This window comes from Tasmannia lanceolata, unplaced genomic scaffold (genome assembly GCF_043159265.1).
Source record: "Tasmannia lanceolata isolate RefF3 unplaced genomic scaffold, GAP_Taslan_0.1 ptg000029l, whole genome shotgun sequence".
Taxonomy (NCBI): domain Eukaryota; kingdom Viridiplantae; phylum Streptophyta; class Magnoliopsida; order Canellales; family Winteraceae; genus Tasmannia; species Tasmannia lanceolata.
The window spans coordinates 9,255,569-9,273,360 of NW_027518706.1; the positions used below are offsets into that span (position 1 = coordinate 9,255,569).

A 17,792-nucleotide genomic window follows, 5' to 3' on the forward strand; every position below is an offset into this window, starting at 1 on the left:
TAAGGTTTTAAATAAAAGAGGCACATCAAGTTTTGATAAGCTCTAGAATGAGGATTTTTTATTTTTATTTTTTTTTGGGTGACATAGGGTGTCCGCATCCCCTTTGGAAATAGGACTATTCCCTGCGGATGCGCGCAAAAGCCCGTAAACCACGCGCATCGGGTAAGCCCGGGTGGGATTCGATCACACGTCTCCGGGAACTTTTATTTATTTTATCTAAGCAGAGACAAACGTGTGATCATTTTCCATCAATTCCACCCCTTTTGTCTGTCTTTCCTTGGAAATGACCTTATTGAAGTATGAATGATTAAATAACACCAACTCTAAGAAAAGCAGGAGCAAAGGATTATTAATAGACCACTATCAAATAAGACAAATGAACTAGAGTAAGAAAATCCTATTTCGTGCAACATGATAAAAAAAAATTCAACAAAACAGAAGGGAAATGACTTGGCAAAATCTGAACAGTTGATTAAGAAAATACACAATCTTCCATATCTTTCTTGTTCTATTATCAAAACATAGACTTCTACTACAAAAACAAAAATGAATAAACCAACAAGAAATTTAAGTAGCAAACAAAAAAAAAACAGACCAACTAACAAAAGCTTTCTATACCACTGTCCCTCTCTATAGGTTTATTTTCCCAATTTGCCCTGGTAATTTTCTTATTTACATTTTTTTAACTACAGCTAGTATGTTCTTCTCTACATAACAGAGCAAGCATTTGGGTTCTCATCACTGAAAATCTGAGGCGCATGCACGTACTCTACCGTGTATCCACCATACCCACTCCCCAATCCAGGCCCCCAATAGTCCATCTTGTTCGCCTCCGGTACCGCCTTGCCGGAATCTTCTTTCTTCCCGTCTTTCTCTTTCTCTTTCTCTTTCTCCTTCTCCTTCTCTTTGTCTTTCTTCTTGTCGTCATCTTTCTTTGGTTGGACAATCTCAACGTTAGTCTTGAGCTTCTCTTTGAGGTATACAGTGAGGTCTTTCACATCCATGGTTCCTTTCACTGTCACAAGATCCTTCTGAGAGTCTATTGATACGTTCTCCACACCTGCATTTCGCCCATACACGGAATCATTCGGTGTATAATAATAGTGGGCTATGGGAATTTTCGTCTTTTCACAAAGTGATGTTTGCCCATAATGAATGAAAAGTTGGTGTTGCACTGAAATCTGGGATTTCTATAAGCCTGTTTGGATTGCAAGAAAAAAATTCTTGGGAAAATTTTCTTGGGATTTCTATTATTCTGTAGGCCCTGTTCCAGAAAATTCCTGCAATCCTAATGTTAAAACTTCTTCATGAAGGTAGTCAAAGACTAAAAGGCATTGAAAACGGGGGTAGTTAAAGACTTGACATTTACGAAATCATATAAAAAGGAGGAGTCAATTTCAATATGGATATTTAAGTTTAAGGCATGTTCTAATAAAAGGTTCAACGAGGGACTTCTTTATAAAAACACCTACCTCATAAAAAACGCCCCACGTTTCGTATTACCTACCCTCAAACAATGACTATGATAGGAGCCAAAAATGACTAAAATACCCTCCAGAATGAAACCAATATTAGAAGAGGCAAAGGGTATTATAGTCATTTGAGAGTAAAATCTGCTAGTACACTTTGGGCCGGGCTCAAGCCAAACCTGTTTTGGATTTTGATAACCGATTTTGAGTCCAAAAGTGATTATTGGGTTCAAAATTGAGGACCTGTTTGGTTGTGGCAACCGATTGTGGAGTCACCAACCGATTATTGGACTCAAATTTAGTGCAATTTTCCGTCCAATAATCGGTTGTGGACTCCACAATTGGTTGTCATAATAAAAAAACAAACAGGGCCTAAACATAAATGGGTTTTGCTTGTTAAGCATCATTTAATGAACTTGGAGATCATGAATTTACACATTCTTTGATGAAAAAAATAAGAAAAAAGGGTGTAAAAGTATAGAAGTACGTGTGAAATCATGTTCCCAATGGTCATTAAATGATGCTTAACTCGTTAGCAAAACCCAACATAAATTTGAGTCCAATAATCAGTTTTAATTACAATCAGCTCACAAAATCCAAAACGGGGCCTTAATAAAAGATAGTTAGGACTAATAAATTGCCAATTAAGATGGAACTAATATTTAATTGGGAATGAATGAACCTTTGAACTTCACAGTTATCCGCCTGATCCTCTGGATGCAACCTTCGCAATGAAGCCGAATCTTCAGAACAACAGTAGTCACCTGAGGCTGAAATCAAAGGAAAAAATAATTAACTAAGCCAAAAAAATCATCTATATATGTTTCCACAATATGCAGTTTCTCTATAGATCGTAGGGCTGGAATCATTCCATGGAAATGATTTTGTGGACACACTATATTTATGTTGTGGCCAATCAAGTGGACAGTTAGGATCAACTCCTATGGTGTAACACCATATGATTTTTTGAAAAATAATGGACTCTAGGGAGTAACACCATATAAAATCTCTAACTTCATATAGACTATAGGAGATAACACCATATAAAATCTCTAAAAACTAGTGTCCCATCCTAGGGGGGCTAGCTAACACCATAGAAAATCTCTAAAAACCCCTTAAAAACTTGTTAAGGATCATCCTAAGGGCTAGAGGTGGCAATGGTTCGGTTTCGGTTCGGTTCGACCCCAAACCGAACCGAACCGAAATTTGAATCGGTTTGGTTTTACCAAACCAAAACCGAATCAAAACTGAATTTTCGGTTCGGTTTCGGTTCGGTTCCGCCAATTTTGCCACCCCTTACTCATAATAATTGGAAATATTTTGTTTCGGTTCGGTTTGGGGATCAAACCGAACCAAACCGAAATTTGAATCGGTCTGGTTTAACCAAACCGAAACCGAATTTTCGGTTCGGTTTAGGCTCGGTTCCGGTTCGGTTCGGCCAATTTTGCCACCCCTACTAAGGGCTAACACCATGTATGAACCGCTCCATTTGGTTGCTGGGTTTTTTTTTTTCCTAGGATTTATGTGGGAGAATATTTAGTGGTCACATCAGCTTTTTCTTGCTGACATCAGCTCTCTTTCTCTCTCTAACCTCTCTCTCCGCTCATCATAATATCTTTTTCTCTAATTAATGTTTGTCCCTCTTTTATCTCCTACCTTTACCCACATAAATCCCAGGAAAAGAAAAAAAAAACCCAAGTAAAAGTCTTTGTGGGGCCCACTAAGTTGTAATTTTTCACTGTTTTTTCTGTTTGTTATGGGAGAATTTTACCTCTTTGTTTTTCTTCTCGTCTGCTTTTTTATCACCCTTTTCTTCTGTCTTTTTCGCACCCCCGTCTTTATCTTTCTTGGGTTGGGGAGAGATTAGTTCAACTTTCTTCTTCATTTTCTTCTCCACTCTCTCTCGAAGCATCTCAGGGTCAACTTTGCCCACCACCGTTAGCTTGTTATTACTGCTGTCTCCCTTCACCTCTTCCACTCCTGCAAAGGGCAAAACAGTCATTTCACTAACAGTCCAATCTAAAAAACAGTCTAACCTACTACACCCACGTGAATCAATAGGATGATCCAAACCGTCCATTTGAAAAGTCATATACATAGGATGATCGCAGCCCTCCGATCTATAGAGGTTTCCAATGGAGGGCTAAGATCATCCTATGGAAATATTTTTTTTTTTTTTTGGCATGATCTATTTACATTGTGACCCATCAAATGGACGGTTTGGATCATACTATGGTGTGAACGTACAGTAGCTTTTGAAAAATAAGGGATAATACGGTCTTACCCAATATAAAATCTCCCAAAATAAAAACCAAAACAAGGACTAGAAATCAAATGGAAATTTCCAGGTTCATTAATTTAAAGCAGAGAATTCAAAACAAAGCCCTTATTTTTCAATCTGCACAATTTTTTTTTTTCTTATTTTTCTCCTTTTCATGATTCCAGATAATATAAAAAGTAAAGGACACAAAAAGCTAAGAATCATAAAGAGGAAAAGAAAAAAGAAAAAAGGGTGAAAAGTAGAACAGAGGAGAAAATGAAAAGTTATAACTGATAATTTGAATGAAATTGAAATTAATTTATGATGAATTAGGGTTTGAGGATTTTTTATTTATTTTTACCTGGTAATCCTTTAACAGAACTGCGGATTCTCTTTGCGCATCCTTCACAATGCATATCCACCTTCAAAACTACTGTGATTAGTCCCTCTTCTTTCTTCTTTTGTCCTTCGTTCTTCTTCTGCAAAATTTCAAGCAAAATAAAAGACAGGAAATTTTAGGTAGAGAACAGAGGAAAAAAATGATATTGTTCAGGAAAACTCTCTCTCTCTCTTTTACCTCGCCCATGGCTGTTGTGTTTTGAGAGAAATTTGGAGAATGAGGAATGAAGGCGGTTGGAGAATAAATAAGCAGAGATAGGGGGAGAGAGAGAGAGAGAGAGAGAGAGAGAGGCGACGTGATGTATGCTATTGGAGGGATGTGGATGATATGTGTGGCATGATATGTATGTGTGGTATGATGTGAGGGGCATGAGCATGACGTTTAGTTTGGACTGATTGGCTGGCAGGAAAGTCACGTTGTCGTTTCGTTGAAATCGGACCCTGCCTCGGATTTTTCTAAATTTTTGTTTTTGCCACCACAAAGACCAAATTACTCTTATGTTAATACTGCAAGTCTGCAACCACCTTGTTTTGATAATGGCACGAAGTCGTCTTGTCTTTTGTTATTTAAACGGTTGTCAAGGGTGATTATAGTTCCCCAAAAGCTGTCATAAGCTAGCAAGGTTTGGGATTTTCTATTTTAATTTTTTTACAGTAAAATGACTAAATTACCCCTATGTTATTGCCACTACCATGTTTTGATAATGGCACGAAGTGGTAATGTCTTTTATTATTTAAACAGTTGTCAAGTGTGATTATAATTCCCCAAAAGCTGTCATAAGGTAATTTTTTTTTAAATAACAATAAAAGACAATATGAGTTCGTGCAATTATCAAAATTTGGTAGTGCCAACAGCTGTAGCCTTTTTTTGGTATTCCACATATAACAATTCCGGACTGTCGGTAGAATGACACACCAAATCGTCATGAGGCCACGTTTGATAAAGACTCGAGTCACCATCAAGGAAAATGATATATTCGCCCCCCAATCACCACAGCCATCTTTAGGGCAAAAGACTAAAAGAGTAGACATAACTCATAATTCATAAATACACCGGAGAGGGCTGACCCAAGTAAAACAAGAGGCGAGTATATCACTTACCTATAACTAATTGGCGACTGATATTGGCACTACCATGTTTTGATAATTGCACAAACTCATCATGTCTTTTATTATTTAAACAGTTATCAGGGCTGATTTCATTTCCACAGAAGCCGTCATAAGCTAATTAAAAATAAAAGAGACAATATGAGTTGGTGTAATTATCAAATTATGGTAGAGCCTGTTAGACCTAAAATCGGTAACAGGTACAGCAGTGATGTAAGAGCTGAGCTGGATGACTAGGGGAGCTGAGTCCTGAGGGACCGGAGTGAACGAGGAGTGAGGTGGTCGAGAAAGAGTCCTGCTATGAGGGCTAAGTCCTGCACAAGGCAAGCGAGGTCAGAAGACCAGACCGGGTTTTACTCCGGACAGGCCCTTCGACACTCAAGTCAGTATGAGCAGGAGTGAATGGGAGATGTCTAAGAGTTTTTAGGGAGAGAAGGGATTTTTCGCATTACCCCTTGGTTTGAGCTTTGAATCCCTTTTTATAGGGAAAACTTGGTGAGGTGTCCTAGACAGGTGTCCAGGACAGATGGCGGCCTGTAAGAGGCTGGAGTTCACCTACTCCAGGACATGTGGCAGCCTGTGAGTGGCTGGAGTTCACCTACTCTAGGACAGGTGGCAGCCTGTGAGTGGCTGGAGTTCACCTGCTCTGGGACAGGTGGCAGCCTGTGAGAGGCTGCAGCTCACCTACTCTGGGACAGGTGGCGGCCTGTGAGTGGCTCGAGTTTTTACACCCCATCAGTTGCCCCCCAGTTTTCCAAGTCATTGAGTGACTTGGGAAAGTGTGGTTGATCGCTTATCTGGATGGACAGGTGTTGTGTGGAAGTGAATCGGAGGGTTCAGTCTGGAGGTCCAGTCCGGAGTCCGGCTGGAGTTGAGTCTGGAAGTCCAGTCCGGAGTCCGGCTGGAGTTGAGTCCGGAGGTCCAGTCCGGAGTCTGGAGTCCGGCTGGAGTTGAGTCCGGAGTACGGAGATCCAGTCCGGAGTACAGCTTCAACCGGACTGATTTTTCTCATTTTGTAGAACGCGTCATATCCAGTCCGGAGTACAGAGATCCAGTCCGGAGTACGGAGATCCAGTCCAGAGTACGGAGCTCCAGTCCGGAGTAGGGCTTCAACCGGACTGATTTTTGTCGTTTTGTAGAACGCGTCATATCCAGTCCGGAGTACGGAGCTCCAGTCCGGAGTACGGAGCTCTAGTCCGGAGTACGGCTTCAACCGGACTGATTTTTGTCGTTTTGTAGAACGCGTCATATCCAGTCCGGAGTACGGAGATCCAGTTCGGAGTACGGAGCTCCAGTCCTGAGTACGGCTTCAACCGGACTGATTTTTGTCATTTTGTAGAACGCGTCATCCAGTTCGGAGTACGGAGATCCAGTCCGGAGTACGGAGCTCCAGTCCGGAGTACGGAGTTCCAGTCCGGAGTACGGAGCTCCAGTCCGGAGTACGGCTTCAACCGGACTGATTTTTGTCGTTTTGTAGAACGCGTCATATCCAGTCCGGAGTACGGAGCTCTAGTCCGGAGTACGGCTTCAACCGGACTGATTTTTGTCGTTTTGTAGAACGCGTCATATCCAGTCCGGAGTATGGAGATCCAGTTCGGAGTACGGAGCTCCAGTCCGGAGTACGGCTTCAACCGGACTGATTTTTGTCGTTTTGTAGAACGCGTCATATCCAGTCCGGAGTACGGAGCTCCAGTCCGGAGTACGGCTTCAACCGGACTGATTTTTGTCGTTTTGTAGAACGCGTCATATCCAGTACGGAGTACGGAGCTCCAGTCCGGAGTACGGCTTCAACCGGACTGATTTTTGTAGAACGCGTCATCCAGTTCGGAGTACGGAGCTCCAGTCCGGAGTACGGAGATCCAGTCCGGAGTACGGAGCTCCAGTCCGGAGTACGGCTTCAACCGGACTGATTTTTGTCCTGTAGTGCTTTGCGCTATATCCAGTTCGGCTTGAGATGAACTGGATTTTGTCCTGTAGCGCTTTGCGCCATATCCAGTTCGGCTTTAGATGAACTGGATTTTGTCCTGTAGCGCTTTGCGCCATATCCAGTTCGGCTTGAGATGAGCTGGATTTTGTCCTGTAGCGCTTTGCGCTATATCCAGTTCGGATTGAGATGAACTGGATTTTGTCCTGTAGCGCTTTGCGCTATATCCAGTTCGGATTGAGATGAACTGGATTTTGTCCTGTAGCGCTTTGCGCTATATCCAGTTCGGATTGAGATGAACTGAATATAGCGCAATCAGCTAAAAGACGAAATTGAAATTTGTCTTGTAGCGAATCTCACCGAGTCCTGGTCGGCTTGAGATGAGCTGGATTTTATCCTGTAGCGCTTTGCGCCATATCCAGTTCGGCTGGAGATGAGTCCGGAGATCCAGTCCGGAGTCCGGCTGAAAATGAGTCCGGAAATCCAGTTCGGAGTTGAGCCAGTCCGGCTGGAAATGAGTCCGGAAATTCAGTCCGGAGTTGAGATGAGCTGGATTTTGTCCTGTAGCGCTTTGCGCTATATCCAGTTCGGATTGAGATGAACTGGATTTTGTCCTGCAGCGCTTTGCGCCATATCCAGTTCGGCTTGAGATGAACTGGATTTTGTCCTGTAGCGCTTTGCGCCATATCCAGTTCGGCTTGAGATGAGCTGGATTTTGTCCTGTAGCGCTTTGCGCTATATCCAGTTCGGATTGAGATGAACTGAATATAGCGCAATCAGCTAAAAGACGAAATTGAAATTTGTCTTGTAGCGAATCTCAACGAGTCCTGGTCGGCTTGAGATGAGCTGGATTTTGTCCTGTAGCGCTTTGCGCCATATCCAGTTCGGCTGGAGATGAGTCCGGAGATCCAGTCCGGAGTCCGGCTGAAAATGAGTCCGGAAATCCAGTCTGGAGTTGAGCCAGTCCGGCTGGAAATGAGTCCGAAAATCCAGTCCGGAGTTGAGATGAGCTGGATTTTGTCCTGTAGCGCTTTGCGCCATATCCAGTTTGGCTGGAGATGAGTCCGGAGATCCAGTCCGGAGTCCGGCTGTAAATGAGTCCGGAAATCCAGTCCGGAGTTGAGCCAGTCCGGCTGGAAATGAGTCCGGAAATCCAGTCCGGAGTTGAGATGAGCTGGATTTTGTCCTGTAGCGCTTTGCGCTATATCCAGTTCGGCTTTTGGAGCAGTCCGGAGCTTATCAGTCCGGATTTTGGAGCAGTCCGGAGCTTATCAGTCCGGATTTTGTCAGTCCGGAGCTTGGAGCAGTCCGGATTTTGTAGCAGTCCGGAGCTTATCAGTCCGGATTTTGTCAGTTTGGAGCTTGGAGCAGTCCGGATTTTGTAGCAGTCCGGAGCTTATCAGTCCGGATTTTGTCAGTCCGGAGCTTGGAGCAGTCCGGATTTTGTAGCAGTCCGGAGCTTATTAGTCCAGATTTTGTCGTGTAGCGAGACGCGTCATATCCAGTCTGGCTTGGGCCGGACTGGTTTTTGTCATTTTGTAGAACGCGTCATATCCAGTCCGGCTTGGGCCGGACTGATTTTTGTCGTCTTGCGCCCAGTCCGGTTCGGACCGGACTGGTTTTTGTCGTTTTGTTGAAACGCGTTATATCCAGTCTGGCTGGAGATGACCAAGTTTATTGAACTTGGGTTTTTGCAAGGGTTTGGTTTTCTGCCCGGGCCCGTTTCTGACTAGAAGTGCGCTTCCGATCTTTGTGGAGACGAGCCGTGGCGAACCAAGTAGCGAGTACCCAGTTTTAGCGAACTGGGTTTCCAGATACAAGCACCCAAGTTTAAGAACTGGGTTTCCAGTGAGTACCCAAGTTTAAGAACTGGGTTTCCAGTGAGTACCCGAGTTTAAGAACTGGGTTTCCAGTGAGTACCCAAGTTTAAGAACTGGGTTTCCAGTGAGTACCCGAGTTTAAGAACTGGGTTTCCAGTGAGTACCCAAGTTTAAGAACTGGGTTTCCAGTGAGTACCCGAGTTTTAGCGAACTGGGTTTCCAGATATAAGTACCCAAGTTTTATGAACTGGGTTTCCAAATATAAGAGGAAATCTGAATCTGCAAAAGAATTATTTATTCATATTAACATAAACTTAATTTACAAAATCACCTCTCATGCCAGGCGGTACGACTACCGATAATATTTTGCGGAGGTCTTCGGCGGGTTCAGTCACCCTGAGTTCGTCCCTTACATCGAGTAGTTCGATTGGCAGTGATTCCACTGCATTTTTGCCTTTGAGGGCCATCGCGTAGCACTCCCTGGATTGGGGTTGATCTCCTCGAACTTCTCCCACGCCGTTAGGGGTTATGAACTTCATCTTTTGGTGATAAGCCGAAGCCACTGCACGAATCAGGTTCTGCCCAGGCCGTCCTAGGATAGCATTATAGACCGAAGTGGCCCTTACTACCAGGAAGTTGACCATGGCGAATGCTTGACGAGGTGGGTCTCCGACAAGAACGGGGAGCTCAATCTGCCCCACTACTTTCACGACCTCTCCGGAGAAGCCAAATAGGTCTGAGTTCGCCGGCTTCAAACGGTCGTCGCCTATCATCATTTTCTCAAAGGCGTGGTAGTATAGAATGTCCGCTGAGCTCCCATTGTCCACGAGAATTTTCTTCACCTCCCAGTTGGCAACGAGCATGGTTAAAACCAGTGCATCATCGTGGGGCAGGATAAGGTTATCCAGATCTGCATCTGAGAAGGAGATCTCATTCTCCGTTCTAGTCTTTTTGCTGGTTGTGTGCACAACGTTAACTCGTCGCGCATATGCTTTGCGAGCAGCGGAGGATGTGCCCCCAGCGGCAGGCCCACCCATGATTGTGCCAATGACCCCCCTTGGCTGAGGCCGGGGTGCCTCAGGCTGCGCAATGGCCAGCTGAGGGGTTTTGTCCCGAGCAGGGGGCTGCTGTGATCTGCGAGGGCTGCGGCCCTGGGGGCTTTTTCCTCTGCGCTCTGTGTTGCGGCCGTCAGTTCGGATATACTTTTTCAAATAGCCCCGGCTGATGAGTTGCTCAATTTCCTCCTTGAGTTGCCAACAATCATCTGTGTCGTGGCCGTGGTCCTTGTGGAACCGACAGTACTTTGAAGGATCTCTCCTGTTTCCCTTGGAGATCATTCTAGCAGGCCACTTCACGAACTCCTCTTCGCTGATCGCCGCCAGTATGTGCTTTCTGGAGGTGTTGAGAGGCGTGAAGTTTTCTTCTCTTCTCTGAGGAGGCGGAGACCTCTCTCTCCTGGGAGGTTTATCCTCCCTGCGCTGCTTAGGGAGATTCTTCTCTTCAGAGGTTATCCTCCGATTTGAATTAAGAGCTGCCAGTGTCTCTTCCACCGTGATGTACTCCTCTGCCCCGGTCATGAGATCTGCCAGTGAGTGCGGATTTTGTCGAGCTACAGCCAGACGGAAATCATTAGACCTGGCCCCCGCGAGGAGCGCATTCATAGCTGCCGAGGGATCAAGATTTGGCACTTGAAGTGCCTCCCTGTTGAATCGGCGGACGAACACCTTGAGAGGTTCGTTATCCTCCTGCCGCAAGGCCATCAGGGATGCTGTCGTCTTCCTCGGCCTACAGCTACTCATGAAGTGGCGAACCAGATCCTCTCTGAAATCATCGAAGTTGCTGATGGAGTTCGGTTTGATCCTGGAATACCAGTCTCTTGCCGAGCCAGTTAGCGTCGTTGGAAATGCTCTGCAAAGAAAGCCATCGGAAGCTCCGTGGAGGAGCATCATTGTTCTGAATGTCTCCAAGTGGTCCACGGGGTCTGTAGTGCCGTCATACTGAGGGACGGCGGGCATTTTAAACCCTCTGGGTGCTGGGGCACCCAGAACATCATCAGTGAACGGCGTCCTGCTTGAGAACGCCCTGGAGACGGGCCGGCTCTGGTCCTTCGCCAGTTCCTCTATCCGATGATCCATCTCCTCCATTCTCTGTAGTAGCGGATCCGTCCTGTGGTCCAAGGACCTAATCCTTTCCACAGACTGGCTAGCCGCGGAGCCGGATTGGCTCTCCCGACTCCTACGACGAGGTCGACGTTTCGCTGGTGGCGCACGATCTTCATGAGCTCGGCGCCTCTGTGCGGAGGGGGACCGCGACCTTTCACGGTGATGAGGCTCTGTTTGGGCATGCCTCGTCGTGGGGTGAGGGACTTGTCTGGTGGAATGATGAGTTCGGCCCTCACCATGGTGTGATGACTCTCCCCTGTGGACGTCTGGCCTTCCTTGGACAGATCGCGGAGCCTCTGGGAGAGGTTGAGGGGGCACTTGAAGTAGTTGCTGGTACTGCCCAACGAGGGCTGTCATCTGCTGAAATAGAGCTTGAACTTGCTCCGGGGTGGGCAAGGGATTCAGATGTTCTGAGCGAGCCGGGCTCTGCTCTGCTGTAGCAGAAGCTGCTACTACTAGTGATGCAATTCGCTCGCTCCGGGTCCTGCGGGGTAGCGCGGTTTGGGTAGTCCGCGCCCGCGCAGTAGGCATCCGCGTACTCTTGCGTCCTGCCATTTTTGTGAGTGGGATGTGTAAAGACAGCTTTTAGTTCTGGGGTCCCACGAATGGCGCCAATCTGTTAGACCTAAAATCGGTAACAGGTACAGCAGTGATGTAAGAGCTGAACTGGATGACTAGGGGAGCTGAGTCCTGAGGGACCGGAGTGAACGAGGAGTGAGGTGGTCGAGAAAGAGTCCTGCTATGAGGGCTGAGTCCTGCACAAGGCAAGCAAGGACAGAAGACCAGACCGGGTTTTACTCCGGACAGGCCCTTCGACACTCAAGTCAGTATGAGCAGGAGTGAAGGGGAGATGTCTAAGAGTTTTTAGGGAGAGAAGGGATTTTTCTCATTACCCCTTGGTTTGAGCTTTGAATCCCTTTTTATAGGGAAAACCTGGTGAGGTGTCCTGGACAGGTGTCCAGGACAGATGGCGGCCTGTAAGAGGCTGGAGTTCACCTACTCCAGGACAGGTGGCAGCCTGTGAGTGGCTGGAGTTCACCTACTCTAGGACAGGTGGCAGCCTGTGAGTGGCTGGAGTTCACCTGCTCTGGGACAGGTGGCAGCCTGTGAGAGGCTGCAGCTCACCTACTCTGGGACAGGTGGCGGCCTGTGAGTGGTTGGAGTTTTTACACCCCATCAGAGCCAATAGCAATAACCTTTTTTTTGGTACTCCATGTAACAATTTCAGTCTATCGGTAGAATCACCACCAAATCGCCATGGAAGGTGATTATTAGGTAAGGACCAACGTAGATGAGCCCAGATTTGATAAAGAAAGACTCGAATCACCCCAAGGAAAATGATTTCTTCGCCCTCCTATTTTACATGGGACAGCCATCTTTAGGACGAAAGAGTAGTCATAAACACACTAGAGGGGGGCTGTCCCATGTAAAATAAGGGGCGAATATATTACTTACCTATAACCAGTTGTCAAAAGGCTATTACAATTCCCCAACCTCCGCGCCCCCCTCCCCCCCACCTCAAAAAAAAAAAAAAAAAAAAACTCAATAGAGGAAGTGTAAAACAAAGTGATTAATGCTATTATCTAGAGGTGTCAATGAATTTCCATAAGAACCACCTAAGTCTTGGTCACTGTAATGTGCACAGAGGAATTTGCCAATTAGAGGTGACAATAACTCTTGTCAATTAGAAGAGACAATGACTCTTGATAAAATGTTTCCTTGGGTTTATAATCAGATACTTTCTTTATTCAATTAATCTCCTTAAATAAGGATAATAAGCAACAACTAATCAGAAAGTTACAGCTACAAACTTGGACTTATCTAATCCTAAGATCATGGAGATAAAGTAGCTAACAAGAGTCATGCTAACGGTACATGACTTATTCAAATACATGGCTTATTCAAATACTTAAAGTATTAATTCCTAACAAATAGGATCGGCAACATAATCCAATTAAATAGGATCAGCAACATATCATCCACCGCACACAACATTTCCCCTTCTTTCAAGCAACCTTGTCCACAAGGTTGAAGTTGGGATATTCCTTGCGCATGTCCACTCATTGAGCCAAGTAGCATCTGCAGGTGTGATGCCTTCAAACTGGACCAGATATTCTTTGTAGAACCGTCTGCCACGCTTCCTTTTACAAACTTGAAGTACTGCCAGTGGCCTTGGTTGAAGCTGGCCTTGGTCATCTTCTTCAGGGAACTCGACAAGGGCCACATTTCCATCTCCTAATCGTTTCTTAAGAAGAGATATGTGGAAAACCGGGTGCACTTTAGAATGAATGGGAAGATCAAGTTTGTAAGCAACCAGCCCAATTCGTTCAAGAATTTTGTAAGGACCGTAAAACCGGGGAGAAAGTTTGGTAACCTTCTTAAGATGAACAGAACTTTGCCGATACGGTTGAAGTCGAAGATAGACCATATCGCCTGCCACAAATTCCTTGCCAGTCCTCCCTTGGTCTGCTAATCGTTTCATTCGTTCTTGAGCCACTTGTAAGTTTTCCTTTAGCAATTGGAGAACTTCATCCCGAGAGAGCAAAGCTTCTTCTACATCCAAGTCTGAACTTGTACCTTTGACATAGGAGAGCAATCTTGGAGGATCAATACCATAGACAACCCGAAAGGGAGTGAAGCCGGTTGCTGAATGTGTGTTGGTGTTGTGCCAAAACTCGGCTAAGGAAAGCCAAAGAACCCAATTTCGCGGTTTAAGTCCAGCAAAACAACGCAAATAATTTTCAAGGCATTTGTTGATAATCTCGGTTTGACCGTCCGATTGTGGATGGTAAGCCGATGATAACTGTAAATGCACACCTTGAAGGTCAAATAACTCTTGCCAGAAGCGACTGATAAAGACTTTATCACGATCCGAAACGATTGATTTTGGTAGCCCATGAAGCTTAATAAAACTGTCAGCAAATGCTCTTGCGACTGAGGGAGCCGTGAAGGGGTGTTTGAGAGCTACAAAATGTGAATATTTAGATAATCTATCCACGATGACCATAATAGTATCCTTACCTTGGGATTTCAGCAGACCCTTAATAAAATCCATGCTAATGTCCTCAAAGATAACCTTAGGAATTGGCAACGGTTGCAAAGTCCCATATGGTTTGACATTTTGCGCCTTAACTCGCTAACATACGTCACATTTTCTGATAAAATCTCGAACATATGAACGTTGTACAGGCCATGAAAAATCTCTAGCAATCATGCGCAATGTTAGGTGGAAGCCGGAATGGCCCCCCATCGAGCCCTCATGCATGGCTCGGGTAATGTCTTCCCTTGCTGCATTAGTCGCTGAAACTAGTATCCTGCCTTTGTGATACAAAATCCCATCACGAATAGTATAATAGTAATGATCAAGTGTACTTCATTATATTGCTGGAGAAGGTCCTGTAAGTCTTGGTCCGATTGATAAGCAGCCTTCAAGGTTTGATACCACTGAGGAACAATGGTGGAAATGCCGAAGAGATCTTGTCGAGATAGTGCATCGGCCACTCAGGTGAGGGTCCCCTTTTTATATTCTACGACAAAATCATAACCAAACAATTTAGAGACTCATTCTTGTTGTTTTGGAGTACCAATTCTTTGTTCTAACAAGAATTTGAGGGACTTCTGATCTGTCCGAATGATAAACCATTGTTGAGTAGATATGGTCTCCATTTTTTAATGGCCATCACCAAAGCCAATAGCTCCTTCTCATATGTGGATAAGTTGAGTTGTTTAGCTCCCAAAGCATGGCTTAAGAAAGCCAAAGGGTGTTGAGATTGCATTAGAACAGCCCCGACGCCTCTCCCACTAGCATCACATTCAATTATAAACGAGTTTGTGAAATCTGGAAGAGCTAGAACCGGCGGAGAAGACATAGCTTGCTTCAAATTATTGAAAGCCTCCTTGGATTCGGTTGTCTACACAAACTGATTTTTCTTCAACATTTGAGTGAGAGGTGCTGCTACTATACCAAAGTCTCGTACAAACTTTCGATAATACCCGGCAAGTCCCAAGAAGCCTAGTAGTGCTTTCACAGTTTGTGGCAGTGGCCAATCAATTATGCACTTAATTTTCTCCTGGTCTACAGACACTCCCTGTTTGGAAATAACATGGCCAAGATAGTCTATGGCTTCACAAGCAAATCGGCATTTAGATTCCCTGGCATGTAAGTGATGATGCTCTAGAAATGATAGTGTAACCTGTAAATGCTTCAAATGGTCATCAAGGTTATGACTATAAATCAAAATATCATCGACAAAAACAAGAATGAATTTTCGTAAATATGGACAGAAAATTTCATTCATCACCGATTGGAAGGTTGAGGGAGCATTCGTGAGTCCAAACGGCATTACTAAAAATTCATAGTGTCCCTCATGAGTTCGAAAAGCCGTTTTATGGACATCATCCGTGGCCACTCGTATTTGATGATAGCCGGAGCGAAGATCTATCTTTGAAAAAATTGTGGCTCCATGTAATTCGTCAAATAAATCATCTATCACCGGAATAGGATATCAGTCATTCACCGTGATAGAATTTAGGACCCGATAATCCACACAAAGCCTCCATGAACCATCACTTTTTTTTACTAACAAGATAGGAGAGGAATACGGGCTATGACTATGCCGAATGATACCATCCTTTAACATCTGTGTAACTTGCCGCTCAATCTCCGATTTCTGAAAATGGGCATACCTATAAGGACGAACACTTACAGGTTTATCATCGATTAAGGGAATTTGATGGTCCTGAGCCCGAGATGGAGGCAAGCCCTTGGGCTCACTAAATATGTCCTTGTAACGCTGCAATAGCTTATGAACAGGACCTGATGAGCTGGAATTAATCGGTCCTAAACCTGATGGAGTGATTTGGGCTGCACAAATGTGAAATAGAAGTCCACGTTGTGGAATTGGCTCCATTAGGTTTAGTACAGCAACATCTTTTTGGCGATCTCCATAAAGAACACATGAACGACCTTCGTGCTTGAACTCCATTGTCAACTTCTTGAAGTCCCAAATGATTGGACCGAGTGTACATAACCAAAGAGCACCCAGTACAGCATCGAACCCTGCTAGAGGAAGTAAGTGAAATTCGGTGGAGATAGAGGTACCTTGGAGGTTAAGCCGTACATCGGTGCACCGTCCTTCGCTATGTAGAGTCTCCCCATTGGCAACCATGACACTAACTGCTTGATTTTCTTGCTGCTGGATCCCAGTTTTCATTGCCACACTCGGGGCAAGGAAGTTATGGGTACTTCCTGAGTCTATTAAAACGCCAATAGTTTTGTGGCCAAGGTTTGCGGTGATTCTCATGGTATTGGGAGTTTGTGTGCCAGAGATGGCATGGAGAGATATGGTTAAGGGTGTTTCGTCATCCCCATCAGATAACTCCATATCGACATAATTTGGGTTGTCTTCAGTGGCTTCTAAGAGAAAGAGGGTTTGGGTTTTACATCGATGGCCCGGGATGAATTTTTCGTCACAATTATAACATAGACCGCGCTCCCTACGGTCCTTCATCTCGGCATGGCTTATAGTTCGAACAGCTGGGTTTTTGTTCAGGCTAGGGTGTTTGGGGTGGTAAGTGTTTGGCACGGATTTGGAAGATATGAAGGAAGTCTTCTTCTTTTTGTCTTTTATGCTGGCAAGGGCTATGGCTTCATCAATGGTGGATGGTCTAAGGAGTTGCACAGTGTCTCTTATTTCTTCTTTGAGCCCACTTATGAAGTTCTTGAGACGGAAGCTCTCTGGTAATCCTTCCACACGATCTGACAGCATCTCATATTCGTCAACATATGCAGCAACAGTAGTAGTTTGGTGTAGTTTGGCCAATGCACCTTCTGGATCTTCGTATTCCGTAGGTCCAAAGCGGCGGTCCAAAGCCTTGGTGAATGAGGGCCAATCCGAGATGAGACCTGCATTTTGAAGATACTTATAATATTGTAAGGCTTTGCCTTTAAGGGAGAAGGAAGCATACAATATTTTTTGGAGTGGAGGGATGTTGAATAGCAAGAAATATTGACCAACTTGCATAATCCAACCGGTTGGATCCTCAGTTCCATCATATTTCAGGAGTTCAACTTTTGGCAGGTGAGGAAGGGGTGCAGGAGCCGTTTCTCCATTACCGGAAGAAGAAGCAGGGGGTGATCCACGAGGTCGGGTTGAAGGAGCGGTTGTTTGGGATAGGGACAGTTCACACAAGTGGTGAATCTCTTTATGCAATTCGTGAACCAATTGCTCAAGGGATGTTGTTCTCTGGTTTTGCTGCTCCTTTTGCTGCTGCATCATCTCTGCAACCTCTCTAACTCTCATGTTAGCAGGAGGGTTGTCGGTCATGGTGTAGGAACGTAGGCTCTGATACCAGTTGTAATGTGCACAGAGGAATTTGCCAATTAGAAGTGACAATAACTCTGTCAATTAGAGGAGACAATGACTCTTGATAACATGTTTCCTTGGGTTTATAATCAGATACTTTCTTTATTCAATTAATCTCTTTAAATATGGATAATAAGCAACAACTAATCAGAAAGTTACAGCTACAAATTTGGACTTATCTAATTCTAAGATCATGGAGATAAAGTAGCTAACAAGAGTCATGCTAACGGTACATGACTTATTCAAATACATGGCTTATTCAAATACTTAAAGTATTAATTCCTAA

The 17,792-nt window shown here is 44.7% G+C and overlaps 2 protein-coding genes across 2 annotated transcripts; both read right to left on the reverse strand.

Annotated features, from left to right (window-relative positions):
* Positions 1 to 446: 446 nt before the first annotated feature.
* LOC143859125 (heavy metal-associated isoprenylated plant protein 3-like) lies at positions 447 to 4,435 on the reverse strand. The gene is made up of 5 exons (XM_077369806.1): positions 4,307 to 4,435; positions 4,091 to 4,208; positions 3,241 to 3,449; positions 2,152 to 2,239; positions 447 to 1,060 (listed from the first exon to the last, which is right to left on the reverse strand). Exons 1-5 carry the CDS (start codon positions 4,313 to 4,315, stop codon positions 708 to 710), a joined length of 777 nt encoding a protein of 258 aa, XP_077225921.1. The 5' UTR covers positions 4,316 to 4,435; the 3' UTR covers positions 447 to 707.
* An 11,211-nt stretch (positions 4,436 to 15,646) lies between these two features.
* LOC143859017 (uncharacterized) lies at positions 15,647 to 17,467 on the reverse strand. Its single transcript, XM_077369694.1, has one exon. The coding sequence runs from the start codon at positions 17,465 to 17,467 to the stop codon at positions 15,647 to 15,649; it is 1,821 nt and encodes a 606-aa protein (XP_077225809.1).
* Between the last annotated feature and the right edge of the window lie 325 nt (positions 17,468 to 17,792).

What these genes read in the sequence shown, in the direction of transcription:
- LOC143859125 (XM_077369806.1), bottom strand. An exon ending in ACGAGAAGAAAAACAAAGAG is followed by an intron (nt 2,240 to 3,240) that starts GTAAAATTCTCC and finishes CTTTGATTTCAG; the next exon opens with CCTCAGGTGACTACTGTTGT. An exon ending in GATAACTGTGAAGTTCAAAG is followed by an intron (nt 1,061 to 2,151) that starts GTTCATTCATTC and finishes GGCGAAATGCAG; the next exon opens with GTGTGGAGAACGTATCAATA.
- LOC143859017 (XM_077369694.1), bottom strand. Translation starts at nt 17,467, where the DNA reads ATGACCGACAACCCTCCTGCTAACATGAGAGTTAGAGAGGTTGCAGAG.